The 20757-nt window shown below is 41.2% G+C and overlaps 1 protein-coding gene across 1 annotated transcript in view; it reads right to left on the bottom strand.

The window, feature by feature from the left end:
• Positions 1 to 14489: 14489 nt before the first annotated feature.
• The window catches only part of HS1BP3 (HCLS1 binding protein 3), a 47028-nt gene continuing 40760 nt past the window's right edge, over positions 14490 to 20757 (bottom strand). The window contains exon 7 of the mRNA XM_054383638.1: positions 14490 to 14793. Coding sequence (XP_054239613.1) covers positions 14565 to 14793 — 229 coding nt within the window. The 3' untranslated portion in view covers positions 14490 to 14564. The remainder of the gene's footprint in view (positions 14794 to 20757) is intronic.

Raw genomic sequence — 20757 nt, 5'->3', positions numbered from 1 at the left:
TACAAATGACACAAGTATTGTGTTTGTCCACATGGAGCACAGGGAAGGGACTCTGGCTTTCCTTCAACCCCTGTAAAGGAGAAATGTCTCAGCACTGCAGAAAACATGGGAACAGAGATCCAGATCTGTTCTTCTGTTCTTGAATTTGCTACCAAATCCTTAAGTTAAATGTCAATCCCTCCTATACGATCTGAAGGCAATGCCAAATAATTACTTGAGATATTAAATCCAATACTTGAGATATTAAGACCAAAATATCAATGGAGGTTTTCTTTAAAGGGAGTCACAGGTTTCAGGTTCTCTTGGTGCTTCTACTTTCCTTTGCTGTATTTGTTTTGTTGAGGTGCCAAGCTGGTGTCAGAAAGGCAGTAGCTGAGTCTCAGTGCTGCAGCTCACATTCACTTGTGTTGAACTGGAGGAGGCAAGCATGTCCTGTTGCCCACAGAAAGGCACCACTTCCACCACTGCATGTCCACCTCTACCCCAATGACTCTGCCAACAGCTACTTATCACCAATCTCCAGCCACCAGAGTCAGGCATCCTGCGTCAATATAAGGTTCATTGCTGGAAATCCCAGTGTGGCAAAAGCAGAGCACAGAGAAAACTCTCCTTTTGGCTCCTGTAATGACTTCCTTTAGGTTGTCATTATGCTCACACTTATAGGAGGAATTACATGATTGTTTATCAGAGATCTTATCAAAGGCAGTGATATTAAAAAGGGCCACCCTTTGTGCTTGGTTCACAGGCTTTGTAGAAGACATCCTGAGATGTTCAAACCATAGGCAGAACAGCCTTTAAAAGGATGGAGCCTTTTGCATACTAAAAAGAGTGGACAAGCCCCAGAATGAGGTAAGAAAAAAACTCACCTCTTTAATGTATGCACTGTCCATTGGATGTAAATCTGCTAAAAAATCCTAAAGGCATCTCTACAGAAGGAATGGGAAATGCAAACTGTGCAGCTTTTTGGACATTTAGGAACATCTAGCTTTCCCTTGTGTCTATCAGCCTCACATGCAACATGCATGCTGCAATATAGCACCACATTCTTACAGATGTAAATGAGCGTGAGATGATGAAAATACTGGCAAGGCATAATACACCTTCCTTTTCCCCCAACATCATCTGTTCCCTGCCCCCAGACACTGACACACTTCCCTCATGAAAGACAGAAGCCAGTGGGAGCTGAGTCTCCTTGTTTCTCTGAGCCCAGATACCCAGCCTGATGTCAAAAATTAGTCAGATTGCCCTAAGAGCTGCTGCACTGAAGACTGAAATATCTATCTATCTATCTATCTATCTATCTATCTATCTATCTATCTATCTATCTATCTATCTATCTATCTATGTGTGTGTGTGTGTATATATAGATTTTAAAACCTTTTTAGTTGACTACGATGCACAAAACGACTCAGGTAACTTTGGGCTTTCCAAATGCCATTTGAAGGATGTCGCTTCAGAGTCTGATGTTTGAAGACTCATCAGGTGCCTAGTCCTGGTGCATCTAGTGTTTGTAGACCACTCAGACACTGACATTCAGGTTCCCCAGGTCAATGATTTTCCATCCATTGTTCACAGTATCTGTGAGGTGAACAAATTTCAGAGCAGCTGCTGAAAGCCAGATCCGCTGTCAGCAGCCTTCTCACGTAGAGGTGGACATCTGCCCTGAAGTCTGCATGCTGGCAAAACTTAATGCCACAGATTTAGGCCTGTTTCTAGGCACACCCAGGAGTGGCTCAGCCTTGTCTTTTGCTGAGTAGGATCAAAATGCATTTAAAACCTGTCTGGGGAGAATGTGGCAAGACCAGTGTTTTATGTTCTAGGTCAGTGGTTAAGCAGCTGCCAGGGCAAGTGTGCACAGCTGTGCCTGCCTTAGGGGACATGAACTTCTGCCATGACTCCTTCCTTATGGAGATGCTTTAAGTGTCCAGCCAGAACACTCTGGACAGGGTTACAGTATTTTTTTCTTGTGAAAGATGATTTATTTTGTATTCATTAGGTCAAAAAGGGTGTGAATGCTGGGTACCACCTGGGGCTAGGGAGACCTGATATCAACCCCTGTGTCAGGGCATAGCTAGTGTAAAAATACACATCCTCCCATTCCATCTTAGTGAGGACTAAAATTAGATGCATAGCCTCATGTCTAAATTATGGAGTCATACTTATTTATATGCATTTGATGGCCTAAAGAATATTTACTTTCCCTATGCATAGAAAACCATGAAATAATGTTTATATTTAGGGGGACATCAAACTCCAGAACACTCTTAAAGATAGTCAATTATGTTAAAATCAATTTATAGAGAGGAAAGAAATAAAGTATGGTCTCTTATATCTGGAGTCATCTTACTAGCCCAGTAGTAAATGACAATCCCACTTCCAGCTCTGTTGTGGAGTGGAAGGGGAGAGAAGGGAAGGGGAGGAGAAAAGAGGAGGATTAAGGTACAGGTGTATCAGTTCCTTGCTTTTGTGCATGACTTTCCTCCAAGATCTGGATCACAAGCTCAAATGCAGATCCATTTTTAACTCCCTGTTACATCAATGGGACTATGCAAAAGCACAGACCTTCCCTACAAATCTCACCTTGCTCACCTTGCTGCTGCAACAGGAAGATTAATCCAGGGATTAATGTGCAGGAATCCATTTTTCAAAGGCTCCCTGTGAAAATGCACTTTTGCTCCAAGGCAAGTACATTGCAGAAAGACAGCCCTCTGCTTAACCACAAGAGATGGTTCATCATGGCCTGAATGAAGAAATGCCCCCCCTTGTACACATCACTCCATTCTCCCTGGATGAGCTGACACGAACTTTTTCTTCTAGCCACTGCCAGTACATTTTCTGGCTAGGTTCTGTGCTAACAGATGACACGAAGCACATGTACAGGAACAGGCCCAAAATAATGCTCAAGGCATGGCTCCAGACAATTGGTCCCAGCCTGGAACAGCCTCCCAGCAGCTGGTGGGTGGCAGCAGCTACCTCCTCTGCTTATAGCTCTTGGTAGACTCAGCATGACTTTGGGGAGAAAGTTTCCTCGAACAGGATCCATTTCACCTAAGTTCATGTGTTTACATTCTGCAGCTGAACAAGTTGGCCAGGGTCTCTTTAAAGGGGAAAACAGGCACTTCCTCCAGAGGGTATAACTTCTCAGGTTAGATGAAGGTCAGATGAAACAGTCTGCAAACATCAGTTGTTTTCATTGACTAAAACAAGGTTCTCAGATGCCAGCTCTGAAATAGGAAACACCACCCTTAAGGTTTGGTTCCTTTGCCTAAACACAGATCTCTCATATCTGCTTTGGCCTGCAGCTGCTGGCCCCCCAAAGTCTTTCTTTCAGGTCCTCCCCATCTCCAAGCCAATCATTTCATAGAATCATAGAATCACAGAACTGTTTCCATTGCAAAAGACATTTAAGATCATTGAGTCCAACCACTGACCTGACACCACCATGTACATTAAACCATGTACCAAAGTGTCACATCTACACTTGTGTCCACTGACTGGCTGCACAGGGACATTGTCAGGGGAGACCACATTCACAGGAAAATTTACAGAATTGCCCACAATATTTTAGTACTGGCAGGATGACATTCTGATCCACCTCTCCATCCATCCTAAGCCAATTCCCAAACTCCTCTTTCAAAACATGAGACTATAAAGCCTTCTCACCCTCAACAATTTTAAGAAAAAGATACATGGACTGAAATAATTGTACAGGTTGGAAGTGACCTCTGGAGATCATCAAATTGAACTCTCTGACAAAGCAGGATCACCTAGGGCAGGCCACACAGGATTGTGTTGAGGTGGGTTTTGAAAGTCTCTAGAGTGGCATACTCCACAGCCTCTCTGGGAAGCCTGTTCCAGTGTTCTGTCACCCTCACAGTAGAGAAGTTTTTCCTCAGGTTGAGGTGGAATTTCCTTTGTTCCAGTCTGTGGCCATTGCCCCTTGTCTTATCACAGGGCAACACTCAAAAGAGACTAGCATCTTCTTCTTGGCACCCACCATTCAGAATTTTCTACAATCCAAACTAATGAACTGTTTGAGCTGAAGTTTTTTTAATATCTCAACTGGAGCCAAATAACTGAGTATGGGAAATGTTATCCTGAACAAGTAAAATCCAGAAAATTTTAAGGAATCAAAACCAGCATCCTACAAAGGAAATGGCTAGACATATTTATCTGCACCAGGAGTAACTTGCCACTTACTACCAATAATCATCATGTTCCTATTGGTTTAACCAGGTCCAAAATCGGATTGCCTCATTTGGAATGTCTAATCAATAGGGAAAGACTAGCAGGAAGATTCCAATGATTAGAAACAACTCAGATCCCAGTGAACTGCTTTTATCCATGCTACAAAAACACCTCACTCCCATGCAAGTTCCTTGCCCTACACACACATGTAACAAGGTACAGTGATTGCAGAAAGTCCCATTGTCATCAGCCTGCTGTGCTTCAGTGACCTGAAATCTTCTGTGTTAAATCACTGACCTTGCTCTCCCTTTTTGTGCACAGTCATGCTCCTACGTAATAGCTCATTAGTCAGCATTTCATCATGCTTTAAGTATTTTCATAACTGTGTTTCTAGAATCAGGACTCCTAGCAGGACATTGCTTTAGTACTTTTGTGGCTGACACCATTTTCATTTCAGGCATGGTTAGACCTCTGCCCATGCCAAAGGGGCAGCAGAGTTTTTCTGTTTTGTTCTGAGAGCAGCCCTGGTTCTGGGAAGCTGTGCAAAGCCTCACAAAAGGGTGGGGGGCTATCCCATACCTCTATCCAGTACATACCTTTTTTAGGAAACCACAAGGCTGTAGTTCTAGTGCCTAATCCTAGGGAAAGCCACACAGACAGGTTTCTAATCTTTATGCCTCTGAAAGCAGTTGTAGTTTTTGCTGTGACAAGTTGACTATGATTTAAAAAATGTTTCCCTTTAAGTTCTGTTCTGCAGCGTTCTGACACAAATCCAGTAAATGCTTTGTTCACACAGATTCTGAGCAGTCTGTAGTGATCGAATGGTCACTGGTTCAGGGACTGACAACTAGATGGGGAAAAGAAAGGTGATTTTTAAAGGAATTTGAAGTTTGGGTCTATTCTGCTGACATAATAAAGAAAACAGTTAAGGTTTTCCTTTTTATTTCTAAAGGTCGTTCATTTCCTTCTTATGTTTCATTGGGAAAAAATAGGAGGAAACCAAGATTCTCACACCCTTATTATTGGGAAAACTCATTAGCAATCCTAACAAACATTGTTTTTCTCACAAACATTGTTAGACATTTTAAATGAAACACAAATTCAACTGGGAAAGAAATTAAAACTCGTCATACCAAAATATCCTGTCCCATTGCTGTTTTCCCTCCCTTCCATCTGTTACAATGCCACCAGTTCACTGGCTGACCAGTAGTCAAAGCATCCTGAATTTCTAGCAGAGAAAAAGCAGGCATTTTTTTTTTTTTTCAGAGGGAGCATATTTCAGGCCATCATTATGCACATCACAAAAGTTATGAAAACAAATCAGAAAATCCCTTGACCTACAAGACGGATTTGTTTGTATTTTTAGTTTCGCCCTGAGATTCATGGCCAAGATAGGAAACCAGACAAATCTTTGGCTGGCTCTGCTACAGAGTCCCTGTTTAACTGTGGGAAGATTGATAAACCTCTCTGGTTTTGCCATGTTCTCACATGTACTATATACATATATATTATCAGACAGAGAGAAACACAGAGCCTATAAATGACTCTAAAGTCTTAAATCCCAGTCTCTACTGAAGTGTCTAAAAGAACTGAATATTGTTTTCATGAAATGGCTATTGTTAAAATAGCTACAGGAAAAGGAAAAGGAGGCATTAGTTCTCCAAGAGTCACATGCAGGTGAATACCCCAGCCCCTAGACAGGGACATGGTGCTGTGCTCACTTGGTCACTCTTATCCAGCACGTTTTGAAGCCTCACTGCCAAAACAGCACAATTATCACAGCAAGGTGAGACGGCAGATAACAATGTATCTCCTGTCCTCTGATCTCTTACTGGTTTCAAATGCTGCCCTGTGTAACTCTCTTTGTGGATCTCTGGTAGATTTAAATGGGATTTGTTACTCAAACATGGCTCTAGAAAAACAGTCCGGGATGTGGACGTGCTTAAGCACATCTGGGGTAGAGCTACAAAGATGATAAGGGGGCTGGAGCACCTATCCTATGAAGACGGAGTGAAAGAGTTGGGGTTTTTTGCTCTAGAAAACAAAACACTCTGGGGAAACCTTATAGCAGCCTTTGAGTACCTAAAGGGAGCCTACAAGAAAACTCATGAGGGCATCTAATGATAGGACAAAGGGTAATGACTTTAAACTGAAAGAGGGTAGATTTTGATTAGATATAAAGGAGAAGTACTTCACTGTTAGGAAGGTGAAGACACTGGAACAAGTTGCTCAAGAGGTGTGGATGCCTCCTCCCTGAAATTGTTCAAGGCCAGGCTGGATGCAGCTTTGAGCAGCCTAATCCAGTGAGAGATGTCCTTGTCCATGGCAGAGGGGTTGAACTAGATGATCTTTAAGGTCCCATCCAACCCAAACCACTCTGTGATTCTATGATTTTCCCCACTAAGCTCCCAATTTTTCTCTTTGTCTCATCATATGGCTGAGCCAAAAGACCCCATGATTTTCTTTCACATAGCTGGCAAATCTGCAGGTCGTGGAAAAAAACACCTAAAAAAAAAAAAAAAGGAAAAAATCCAACATAAAAAAGGGAAAATAAAAAAATAATCCAACAAGAAACAGAAATAGAAATGGATTAAAAATGTATGGTAAATGCAGACATTACAAATGTCATCCACAGTAATTCCTGGATGAGCCACTGTAGGTCAGTGCCTTAAAGGGGAAGGCAGTCAACCTGGTAATTACTGCATTAAAAGGAAAGAGGTCAGTCTGTGAGTATTCTATATAACAGAGTTGTCATGCACAGACTTGCAAAAATGGGAAAACTGGAGCTGGTAAATCTAGCAAGTACAGCACCATTCACAATAGCCTCGTCGTTTGTCAGCCTTAGCCTAAAGCAGTCTGGGCACAGTCTGGGGATATGGAGCACAGCCATACTAGCACCCTGCCACCTAACGCAGTCCAGTTTGTGTGGTGTCAGCTTGGAAAGGGGAGAAAGCAACACCACCTCATAGTGACCTCAGTCACTGTCTTTTGAGACGGGCTTGGGACAGACAGTCTCCTGGTACACTGCCTAAAGCACTCACCCAGCAGGAGAGAACTACAGGGCTTTTGCTCTTCTCAGCCTCAGGACCTTCTGAGCCTCTATCTCCCAGTTCTCCAGCAAATGTGAGGCAAGGCAGTGCCAAAATCATGTGCCTGCTAATACTGGAAAGAAATAGGATTCCTAGAAGGACAGGGATTTTATAGCAAGTAATAAGGGCATCTACTTGGAAGAAGATGTAGGAGTTTCTTTCCGCCTGCCACTCCCACACCATACAACATTGTTCTTAGTTCAGCCACCATTCGTTCAATGCAAAGCTTGTTAACAGCCTAGAGACCAGAGACAGATGAGCAGAAATTAAGCTATTAGGTGAAGGGTATCTGACTGAATATTGTGAAATCCACTCCAGCATCTACATACTGGGGGACACCAGAATCTCCCTGTGATTTTTGCCCCTTCCTCCATTTGCTCACTCTGTACAATCCCTTACTGCAAATGTGGAAGGGACAGGCTGAGGCCAGCTGGATTTGGGGCTCAGTTTACCACCAAACATGCATTGATAACATCAGCAAGTGTGGCAGCATAGCAGGAAAGAATTTGCAAATTAAAACAGCTGGTGGTGAGTACCTGCTGCCTACAGGTACACATCTGGGAGAAGTTATTTCTACTTCTAGTTGGGTCCTCTGGACTCAAGCAAGCAGCTCAGTGACGGGAACCATACAATAAGTGGAGTTGATCAGGAGATTCCTTGTGAAAGTGCTCCCTTGAATTAAACTAAATCACAGACTTCTTTTTCATTCCTCATGTAAAAGATATTTTTTTCCACATCATTCCATGTAGAATTAGGTTTTCTTTTTAGGTAAGGTATTGCAACTATAATTAGGCAGCAATTCTGGACTCAAAAAATTCCTTTCAGGGACTGTACACAAGATTAAATATGTAAGCTGCTAAAGGTCAAGACATGGGGAGGCATAAGCAGGAAAACAAATCAGAGTAGCCTATTGATATGATTGCATAAAGCAGGGGGGGAAGCACTACATAGCTTTGATTCTCAGTATTCAAGGTAAAGAATTTATTGGTTTTGTTCACAGTAAGAACTTGTTAACATACCCAGACATTACTGAACTGAACCTTTTAAATTACTGTAATTATTATTACCAACAAAATAATCTGAGAAGTTTGTGGTCACTGGCAGATTCCCTGGACAGACTTTAAAAAGCAGAGACATTAGCAGAGCACTAATAACAGTGCTCAATAAATACTCCAGGAATTTTGTAAGTTTACTTTGCTTGTGTTTATATTCATTTGAAAAACCATGGTGCTCATCTTACCAAAAAAAAACATTAAATGAATTGTTCTTTTTATCCCTACAGCCCCAATCTTTCAAAGGAATTGAAAGGCTCTGGAGCTCCGTGTATAAATCAGGCAGGTGCCTTCTTCAATTCTGTCCTGTCTCTCCCATTCAGAGTGATGCCCTCCAAGTCGTTCAGGCCTGACAGTGGTGTCACATCCTATTCCTTTACCTCCTCTCTCAAGCATCAGCATCACCAGGCTTCTAATGATCTGCATGTGATTTTGACAGTTTAGATTGACTATGACTCTCCCAGCAGTCACAGGAAGTAACCCTTCAATGACACAAATGTTGTGGAAATATTGCCTTTGGCAGAAAATGGCTAAATCACATTTGGAGAGTATTTAATGAGTGCAAGGAGAAATGGATCTGCAATTTTTTACCAAAAACATCAAAATGATGGGGTTTGCCCATTGTCTCTATTATGGCTGGGTGACTGAAAGTGTCATCTTAAGGTGGCACAGTGATCAAAATGCGTCCTCATGGCTTCAACAGCTCTAAAACTCCAAATCTGATACTATGATTCCTAGACACTTGATAATAAAACCAATAAACCTAAGGGCAACAAACCACAGTGGCTGTTAATGCAGCAGAGACCAATGGGCTGTTATGTCTTTGTTCAGTGACGACTTCATCATCGGTGAGGTTCTAAGCACCTCAGTGAAAAAGAGCATGACATAACATCAGATGGTCTACTTAAAGGTTATTTCACTGAAATTTGCTGGGTGTTGTGATGATGCCATTTGTTGCCTGGTCACCCTTGGCAAATCTCTTATATTGTACTTCCCAGGCAAATCTTCTCATTTTACTAATCTTACCACTGCCATCTTATCTATTAACCTAACCATTAAAGATGGGATCTGGAGGAAGATTCAAGAATGGTTGAAATCTTCCTCTGATATCAATTTTTTATTGCTCACTGCAAATACAAAACATATCTGTAGCTTTAAAAAAAATATACATTGCAAGTCAAAATTTCCACTGACTCAGAAATGTGTCCTGAGTAGACACGAGAAATGGCTTTGTTGTAAGGTTAGTGGACAGATCTTACAGGGGGTGCCGGGAAGCAAGATGATAAAGCATTGAGGATGTTCTGTTCTTTCAGTCTCCAAATTCTCACTAAGTGATTCATTCTGTGTGAGTTTTGGGTTAGCCCAGTATAGTGTTCTTCACAACAGCCAAACACAGCTGACCATACGGAAATATGAAAATATTTACTTATTGAATGTTCTTGTATACAGCAACTTGTAGTTCAAGGACTTCTCAAACTCTATGCAGACACTTTCATACATTTCTCTTTCATGAGTCTAACCAGTGTCTCCATGATTCCACATAAACTTTTACAATCCATAACATCCTGATATGAATAGAACTTAGTTGCCTAAATATCTATGACTAATCAGTCCTTTAAGCAGCTTCACTGGCTTCTGAACCTCCATAGCAGCACTTAATTTGACTATTAATTTAATTTACCATCATCACTTCTCACTGCTGGTATTTTCACTCAAAGCAGCATACCCTGCAAAAGGTTCTCTAGTAACACAGGCACATGATTTGCCTTCACCTCAATTCATTATTTGGTTCAATGCATGACCAATTAAATACCAGTAGTATGCAGAAGATCAGTGATATGGTGAGGGATGAAGGAATTGGATCAGAAGGGTTTAAAGATTAATTATTATTAAAGGTTGTTGCCTAGGGAGGTCATGGGTGCCCCTTCCCTGGAGATGTTCGAGGCCAGGCTGGATGAGGTCTTGAGCAATCTGGTCTAGTGGAAGGTGTCCCTGTCTGGCAGGGGGATTGGAGCTAGATGATCTTTAAGGTGCCTTCCAATGCAAACCATTTTATGAATCTACGAATTAAGGAAGAAACAGGTGCAATACAGAAAGCAAGCAAGTGACTTCATTCAGTTATATTGTTGATGTTGAGGGCAAAAGTAGGAATATGGGTAAAACCTCACAGTAAACCCCCTCTCTCTACTTACAGAGGTTTAAACCATCACAAATGCATGATCACACTGATCAATAAGAAACGTGGTTGGTGCACACACACAGAGAAAGATTCAAGAATCCTTGTTGACACTAGCAACAGTCACATTATTAAGTGAAATATCAGTGTTTTCTTGCCCTCTGTATTAAATATAACAATCACAGGGATTAGTCATTTACAGTTCTTTGCAGAAGCCAATATCTGGGCAAAGATTAGCAGAAATATCAGTTTCAATTAACATTTTTTGAGACTCAACCCAAATTGTCACAGACAGAAGTAAGTTTTAAATTCTACATGGGAATTAGCTTTCCTAAAAATTCAGCAACAGAATAGAAATGAGCAGATGACCCACAATTCACCTGTGAAATACCTAGCTTGGGGAAATCAGTATTTTAACCACGACCCAAATAATCAGGTATACAGTGTTGTTAGTTAGTGCTGTACCACACAACAAGCAGAAGGTCATGCAAAACAAGTAGCAGCTTCTAAAGCAATAGAGATATCTGTTATGAGTTTTAATCACTAAAGCAAACATCCTTTGCAAGATTTAAAATACAACTCTCTTGCTTTTCAAGTCTTCTGATGAGCTAGGTGTTACTTATGTTGAAAGGTGATGCCTGTCAGCCAAGAACTACATTAGAGTCCATAAATGAATTTCAGGAGTTGTCAAGAGCAGGCTAATAAAGTACCTGCTACTAGAAATGATGTAAGGAAAAAAAAAAAAAAGAAAAGAAAATAGAGTTCTGGTCTGGCAAGATGCAAAGTATGTTGTGTACTTTCCTATGTAATTTCAAATAATACATTTAATTTTTCTGGGCTACATTTGTCTGACGTTCTGCTCTTGTACAATAATGATTCATTATATATAATTTATTCAAGGACTGTAGCTCACCTCTAAGTGCCTATAAATATTACTGCAGCTAGACATTTGCATTGTAAAACAAATGCATAATGCTGGGATTTATGAAAGATTCTTTTACGTTGGTTCCTTGACAGGAAAGATAGATCTTTTCTGAAGTAAAACATTGACCTTAAAATGATCTTAAAGATCTAGGACAGGAAACAATTAACAGCTCTTCCTTCCCTGTGCTGTTGAGGTAATTTGAGAATGTCAGGGAGGACTAGGGGGCAAAGTATCCCTTGGCCATTCAAAATGGATACAGTTACACTGTTCTTTCATCAGGATTATATAACACCTTCCCTCCCATGGCTTTGCAAATGCATGAGTCTTTTCTGAGTGGAGCTCTCAGAGGTGGTGGAAGGCACATTGCTATGAGGAACAGTGAAAGAAAAACATAGTCCTGGCTGGAACCGATTGTGTCACTGCACCAAATGGCGTTAGTGAAAGGGTGTGGGAACCTGGCACATTTATTGCTCCTGGTAAACTGGTATGTGGGTATGTAGCAATTCTCCTAAAAACGGGAGAAATCCAGTAGAAGATGACAACATTCAGCAAGGGCACACCAAGTTGTGAGAAGCTGGTGCCTGTCTTGTTGCCACCATCCTGAGCAGAGTTGATCCATCTAGAAAAGAGTGTGAAAGGAATATACCTTCTTCTCTTTCTGTAGTGATGAGAATTAGAAGTAATGAGCTTAAGCTGCCGGAAGGAACAATTATGTCAAACACTAGCAAAACATTTCTAGCAGCATGGCAAAGAATTGTAATGGCACACCGAGGGAGGCCATCACACCTCCAGTGCTGCTCTCCAACCTGACAAACTTTTAAGGACAGGGTAGGAAAATGCCTGGAAGCATAATTCACTGTCTGTGCTCAGGTATCTCTCCAGCCTAATTGTGTTCAGCCACCATGTCCTGTTGTGCCATCTGCCTGCTCTTGAAGTTGCAGCCTCACTCAAACAGCATCTTGTCCTGTCCAGTAGGAACTGCCACCAGCAGTACACAGGCCAGATGTTCCTGCTTAGGGCAGGATGGTGGACAAACTGGTCTTCCCAGGACACTGCCAGCTCTGATCTTCTGTAATATTTTTAAATGTCTTCAAGAAATCTCAGTCTTTTTTCTTTGTTGATCCTCTGCTAAAGATCTGCACTCAGTCTACTGATTACAAAAGCCATGGCCCACAGTATGGTAGTTTTAGCAATGTTCAGGCCATGCAGGCCAAAGATACAGAAATGCAAGTAGCTTCCCCAAATAGGGCTGAATAAAGTGGAGATAAGATTGCTCAATCTTCAATTAAGTATACAGTGGCTGTTCATGACACCAGGCAGTGAAACAGGAATTCTGTCTGGAATTAATTTCTCCTGCCCACTGTTCTGTGCCTGCTCTCTTTGGTAAGTCATTTATCTTCTCCTCAGTGCATTTGTTCCCATTTTGCACGATAGGATAAACAAGCTTCCTAATTGCACCAGGACACTGTGAGTGCAGACAGGATCAGGTACTACTTTGCCCATATATGGTTTTACTTTTAGCTGCTCTCAAAGAAAATGTAAGCACAGACACATTCCTGGTTTCATACTTACTTCATACACAAGGTTTTAGCAGAGCATGGACTTTAACACCCTGTCACACTCCTCATGTCTCAAATTGGTATCCATCGTTTAACTTCAATTTTCTGCTACTGTACAACCTGAAGAACCACAACACCTGCAGGTTAGTAAAATGTTTATTGCAATGAAACATCCTGTATGCAGATGAGAGCAAATGGTTATGTTTTATATGCCCACCAAAGAAAAATACTTCATCATATTTTATATTGGCTTAAAAAGGAAATACTAAATAATAAAGATAATTTCATTATTAATTTTTTTTGTCCTATATTAGAAAGGCAAATTTGGTCATAGTGATATGGCTTAAATATATTATTTTCCCTCTGAGGAGTTTGCCTTCACACCTGGATAGAACACATGTGGAATGAATTCAGGAATCTCTTTCTACTTAAGAGCACGTTAGATGTAAATTCAGCATGTTCAACCAGAATTGCTAAGCTGGGAAAGCTCTATTATGTTTTAATTTTAATACATATTAACATTTCTCCACTATATTTTCTTCCTGTTTTTTCCTCTGGATAATGCTAGATTTGTCCTCTCTTGTTTTACCCATCACCACAGTAAATCACAGACCACTGTTTTACCAAAATAACTCATTTTAGCTTAGGGGAATCAATCACCGTGGCTGCTGCTTTTAGCTCTGGGAGAAGGGAAGAAGAGAGTGACTCCAGAGAGCAATTCAGAGTTCCTCCATTAGTACACCTGCACTGAATCACCTCCTGCAGAAATCTCTTTCTCTCCACTAACTACAGCGGAAGCACAGGAAGACTCAGCTGGAAAAAAAATAGCTCATGAATTTTGAGTAGGTTCACAGGAGTCCTATTGCATCTAAACCTCCTACACACTGCAACCTCCACATACATCTGGAGCTGCACTCTTAGCCATCCTCAGTCATGTGCTGTTCTCCCAGGGGCCAGAGTTGCATAGCATCTAGTGTTTGCAGCCCTACAAGTTCTCTTACAAGTTGGCATTTGTGCAACAACAAAGGCAGCAGATTGCCAGGCTTAGCTGGGATTTCAGTGTTTCTCTGAGCTACTGAGGAATTGCTGCCTATACTTACCAGTTCCAGAACAGAAATTACTGAAATGCCAGCCAGGGAGCAAAGGGCTGCTACAAAAATGCACAGGATGCAAAGAAAATTACCCTTCCAGTGAGTTGAATTACAGTATCTAAAATGACAAGAACAGCCTCAGACCAGTTGCTGGACACTACTCACAGCTGCCATATGTGCTCATTATATTCAGTCAGGATTAAACTGGCCGAAATTGTACTGTGTTGAGAGTAAAACAGTAGCAGACAATCTATAATACTATCTTTTGTTCACATTTCCTAAAAACTCCTGAAAAATGAAGGCAACATTATACTGCAACTGCACTATTTTGAAAAGATCATGTCAGGTCTCTGCTGGCCAAACTTGCTGCTCTATACATTATGGCAGTACTGTGACAGTAAAGGTCGATTCTTGCTACCATCACTTGAGCTCACTGGGAGCTTGGTCCAAGAAGTCATCATTACATTTTTAAAAATATGTATGTTCAGAAAAGACTTGTGTCTTGGTTGTTGATAGATTCATTTTCCTGGATATACTGGAGAATGTCCACTTCATTCATTGTCTGAATCCTGTTTTCCTTTGGCTTTGTCAGTGGAGTTGAATTAGTGGTCTGTGGGGCAACTGCTGGCTTCTGAGGCAGTGGTGGCTTTGATGGTACCTTAGGTTTTGGTTTGGGGGTTATTTTCAAGAGCTTTTCTATATCATCTTCAACTCTGAAATGAAAAGAAAACATCAGTAACATCTTGGGAATTTTTGAACCACTTTTTGTTTTGTAAGAAAATGAAATGTTGCAAAATAAAACTTTCTGCAGGAAAGGCTCAACTTTGATGAATTTCTCTTTTAGGAAGAGCTTTCTATAAAAGTTTCGAAGTTACCAAAATAAGAACTGTCTTTTTATAATGTGTTTATTCAGTTCACTGTATAAGTTAATTAATTTTACAGCACATTTTTGAATGTCTAAATTAAAATCAATTCGCAGTTATTGAGAGAAAAAGGAACTTTCGTTTCAGAGAAAAATGCTTTTCATTTGTACCAGGATGATTTGCTTCTTAGAAATTTTCATAGTATAGTAAAAATTTTCACATTCAGCTCTGCTTCATCTTCATCGCCATCCCCCAAGGCTGAGCCTGGGCATCCCTCATGCTCTGGATAAACTTTAAAATCTTGTGTTCACATTTGCTTCCAAGAAACTGAAGAAGTTTTGCAATCTGTGACTGCATACAACAACTCTTTTTGGTGACCATTTTCCCCTATTTCCTAGTGAAATAACCCATAATACCTGAAACAGTTAAGGATGTTTTCTACCTGCATTAGTTGACCTTACTAAGAGACACACTATGCTCTGCATGCCCAGCTCTGTTCCCACAGGAGATGTTAAAGATGTTGAGAGAGCTCTTACAACATTGTCTAGCGGCTCCAGGAAGTGTTCGTCTTTGGAAAGCGAACACATGGAGGTAAGGGAAAGAAAGTTGGGACACATCACATCTCTAAAAGACATAGAAGAGATGGCAAAGATATAGAAGTCTTTACAGGACACAATAAATTCTAGTCTGAATCAAAATTGCCTCTTGCTTTGGTCCTTTGAACACAGTGGTCAAACCAATTACCGTAAGGCTTACAGGTGGTTGTTAATTTCCCAAGGCCTTGATTGACAAATAATTGTTAGGCAGTCACCACAACCAGCAATCTATGCAATCAGCTCTGTCATGACCAGGGAGAGAAGTGAAGACAGATAAAATACACACCTCACACATGCTTACAAAACACACAACTTGCAAAAGGCTCTGCCTCCAGCTGTAGCATAGAAAATCAGGAAAGCTAGAGCATAAAAAGTGTAAGCAAAAACTTTTACATGAAGGACCCAGAGCCAAAGATCAAGAGGAACCTACAGTAGGTTTGTAGCATGTAGGTAGCTCCTTTCCAGACCCCAGCTTTAGTGTGGTCTGTTCACTCTATAACCATAGTGTCCTAAGACAGTGAAATGATTTCACTGATTAATGAAGCTGTAACAGTGCCAGCAGTAAAACTCCCTCTGCCTCAGCCAAAGGGTGCCTGACAGGGAAGCTGCAAACAAACTAGGTACAATAGTCATTCCCAAGGAACTGCCTTCACACAGCTTTATTTCTAAGAGGACTGGTGAAGGTAAGAATGTCTGATCATGTGGTTCTTAAACAAGAAAGTAGTTGGTGTATATGTGCATCCCATCCTCTCCCTCTGTCTCTGCTAGAGCACTCCAGTAAGAGGAAGCACAGCCCCTCTATCCAGGATGGGCTGGATGCTCTCTGTTGGTCACCATACCCATAACCATCTCATGGCAAATGGCAAGGAACAAATGGAGATATGACTAAGGGAATGGGACCTGATTGCATGTCAGGTACTTTTTGATCCCTCCACTAATCTGTCTTTTGTAGTTCCTATCTTATCCTTCTCACTGCCAGACAACAAAGCCACGTTGGATGGGTTATACAGACCCCTGCAAAGCCACTGTGATAACTTCTGTAGCTAAATGGAACTCTGATTTCTCCTTTTCTCTTTGTTCACGCAATCAGACCAACTGATGAACAGAGCAAGGCCACTCTGCACCTTGAACTCTACCTTGTGGACTTGTATTCCAGCAGGCAGCTTCTCAAATTTCATCCCTCAAGTAATTCTGGAGATTATATTTTCTATTATTTAGAAAAGATTTCTGATGTCTTTTAGTTTCCACGATTCCCTGTGGATGACATATCCCGCTTAACTTACAAAACACCTTGTCGGTGCCTTTCTTTTCCCTGAATTCCTCATCTACACAGAAGACAATTTAAGACCAGACATTTTTATTTGCTGCAGCCTCTGATACTCAAGAGATATTGCACCTGTGATCACATTGCCAAGACATGTTCCTGTGTTCTTTGCTGTGTAATAAACAAAACATGTTAGGGCTGGAATTTCTGAAGCCTACCTTTCTTTAACTGATCTGATGCCTCCCTTCTTGGCATAAACAAATATGGAATGAATCACTGTCCACGTCATAAAGTTTTGGTCATAAACAACAGAAACCATAATAACCAGACTAGCAATACAGACATATAGATGCAGATCATATGAAGGATGCATGATTTGGAACTAGATACACTACTTGAGAAGTATGTGCAGTGCCCAGAAGGGGTAGCAGTAAATACACCTCATTAACCTGATGAGGTGGCACAAGCTTCCTGATTTCTCTACTCCTGCACAGTTCCATATTAATTCCTGTGCTAATTACAGCAACAAATTCTAAAATACCTCCAAAAGATGCAATCCAGTAATCTTTAGGGGCTTTTTTTTTTTGGGGGGGGTGGGGCAATATGATTTTTTTTTTGGTAATGTGTTTTAATGCCAAAATTTTTGTAGGAGATGATTTTTCAAATCTGGAAGCTGATTACATAAATGTCCTTTTTTTTGTCCTGAATTTTTTCAAGACCTTGGTTAGACAGAAGTCTTTTATAGAGAACTTATCAGATTATATGTGGTCTTTGTCTCAAGATCTACTTTCCAGTGCTGCAGTGCTAGGCAAACTGTTTGATCCACTGCTGTTTGATCATGCAAGCACAACTGTCTTTGGAAAACTAAAGAGATAAAATGCAAAATGCCTGAGGCAGAGACAGAAACAAGGACTTCTATTTTTTAAGAAGCAAATTAATTGTTACAGTGCATAACTACCACCATATTTAACTCCAGGCCAGAAGGAGGAAGAAAAAAAGCAAGCAACTATTCTGAAATAACAAGATTAAAGGAAGAACCTTCCCACACCCATCTTTTTGTAGACAATCAGGCACAGAATCCATGTAATTAATCATTCTCTAATTAGTCTCTTTCTTTTTCTGTAATGGAAAACCAGTGCCACATTGTTTAGAATTCCTGCCACACTGTTGTGCTGACTCACAGACTCTATTGGAAGAAATTCTCTTTGTTTCCAGACACAGAAAGCAATCAACAGCCTTACTGAAGAAAGGCTGCCACAAAACCCTGTGATGTGACTGCTAGCATGTGGACTTCAAAAGAGTTCTGACTTGGAGATGGATGCAGCTTCCATTAGAGCATCAGCACTGTAAGTGCCACTTTTCTATGTCCTGTCTATCTGGACAAGATCTTTGGCACAGAAATGACCATGTGTGTATGTACAGCATCTGGCAGTTCTTGTAGAACACAGTTATTTTTATCCATATTATTACTGATGTCTTTATTTTGTCTGCTGTTAATTACACTTAGGAGATACCTTAGTTGAAGCCTTGGGCAGAAGTGTAACATCACATACATGAGCTGGGAAAAAACTTATGCTCAGAAATAGGCAGGGGGCTTTGAAGTATCTTATGTTGACCATGACTTCTGCTATGGTTAGTAGAGGCAGTGTGATGCCTAACAAGGCTGAAGTTAACCACCAGATGCAAAGCAAAGGAGACTGCGTAGGAGGTATCTCCTTTCCTGTTCCTGCTTTTCCCTGCCATCTATCACATTCATACTGGTACTTTAAATAGTCCCAGGAAATAGTCTGGACACTAGAACATGAGAGCTGTTGAAATGCTGGAATAACCACTGACACAACTTTGCTCTGGGACAGGTTAGTCCTCCTCCAGAAAAGTCCCAGGCACAATTTGGAGCTGGTGTAGGATGTCAGGCAACTGCTTACAGTCATCTTGTTCTGCAGCTCAAGAGAGTCTAATGATGGATGAAGCCCAGCAGTGCTGTGTGGCCAAGAGCTCGAGAATAGGCTCATCAGTACAGGTAAATGCATATTCCCACAAGAAGTCCTCTGAGGAAAATATCCTACTGGTCAGACCACTAAGGAAATGAGACAATTCAATTTTCACAATTTGAGCCAGAGAGCTGGTTCAATTTTTTCCCATCTTGAAGAAGTTCAAACTTCTGTCTTCTGCTTCTCTCGAAAGTTCCCCAGTCACTGAGCAAAGGTATCATTGGGGCAGAGAGGAGAAGGCAGTTTTTACTCTCCAGATGTAGATGTCTTTCAAAACACAAGTAATCTGAACCAAGAGAGACTCTTAAGTCTAGCAAAAGCATCTCTTGCTACATTAGGAGAGACTAGGATTCTAAGTCACCTCTTTGCATTATTCTGTCCAACCCATATAGGTTCCTAGGGGCAGGGCAAGAACTTTTCCACAAGTTCTGGAAGGACATGAAAGTACAGTGGTCTGCAGGCACTTCAGTGACATATGGCAGTGGTAGAAAAGAGAGTCTTCATCTACAATGCCATTGGTTAGAGTGAGGTAGTTCACCTAATATCTCCATCACCATCACTTAGTATTTGTTGGTAGGCCAAGAAATTAGTAACCATTTAAAGGCTGGTCAATGGACAGGAAGAAGGAAGATATTTATTTGAATGGACATGGAAAAGAAATATTTCTTTACACTTACAAAGCAGTTGGTTCTTCTCAAAACTCAACACTTGCTACTGTAAAGTAGATGCTTCTATTTAAAACAGTAATTCTCACTTCACTTGATCAGGTATCCACAGTGAGCAGAGTTGCAAGAGAACATTTATCATATTCTTTTCTCCCTCATGTGGTGACAAGCACAGCACACACACATTTTGCAGACTCATTTGTCTCTGTAACACTTTATTCCTCCAGAATTACAAGTCACTGCTGAGGACTCACTGCTTTGAAGACAGTGCTGTGATGCTACTGCTGCTACAACCACTCAGGTACCATCAAGTTCACAAAGGATGTGGTTTTTCCTGTGTTCTCCTCTGATCATCTTTTTCCCCTTTCCCCTTTGGAAGGAGAAGGGTTCTGCCTTCCTCTGCCTTAGGCAGTGCTCTCCTATCTCTGCCCATGGTTCACTGGGAAGTACTTTTTGGATCTACCATTTGCATGTGAGCAGATGTGCAAATACTATGTAAGTCAGGAGCTACCACGGATACATTTTTCAGCTAATCCACCTGTGTACAGTGAACATGTCTCAGTTTCTGGACCTACCACAGGTCTGCAGGTGCATCATATCTCAGGCTAACCTTAGGTCTTGACAAAATGTGGCCAGGCATTTTCTGTGTGGTTTAACAGAGTATGTCCAACAGGCCAAGCTGTTTGCCAATTTTCCTCCAGTAACTTAGCCATCTCTAACCCACTAAAGGAAGCCCATATCTGCTGATTTGACCTGAAGGCTGGGAAGAGAATTCTTCAGCTGCCCTTGAGAAAGAAGAGAAATTGTCAACACCTATAGGGCAAAGGCCTCAAACTATGCTCAAGGCCCCATGCCAGGGAGACTGCAGGGTTCAGCTCATGTTGAACATTTCCTCTCACCACAAAGAGTTACTGCCTGGAAAAGAGCCTGTAGCACTGCCCTGCAAGAACATGTAACACCAGTCTGGTGGTAAGGGAAAGTGGGAGAAGATTGAAATATTGCCCATATATTTATAAGATCTGACAGTTCTGGTAAGGCTTCCTGTTGAACAGAAAACAAAGTGCATTGTGTACAACCACTGGAAAAAGTTCAGCTACACAATGTCAGGTGACTGAAATTTAAACTGAAATGAGGTGAAGCATCCTACTAGGTTAAAACAGTACTTCTGCTCCTCTTCCCCACTTTAACAGCTTCCCCTTTACCCTCAGTCACCTTGCATTCAGTATACCAGCTTTCTATGATGATGTGCAGATAACACTGTGAATTAGTTTTATAGGGAGATTTCAGAGGCTGTTAGG

Source organism: Indicator indicator, chromosome 9, assembly GCF_027791375.1.
Source record: "Indicator indicator isolate 239-I01 chromosome 9, UM_Iind_1.1, whole genome shotgun sequence".
Classification (NCBI taxonomy): Eukaryota; Metazoa; Chordata; class Aves; order Piciformes; family Indicatoridae; genus Indicator; species Indicator indicator.
This window is presented reverse-complemented; position numbering and strand designations above follow the sequence as displayed.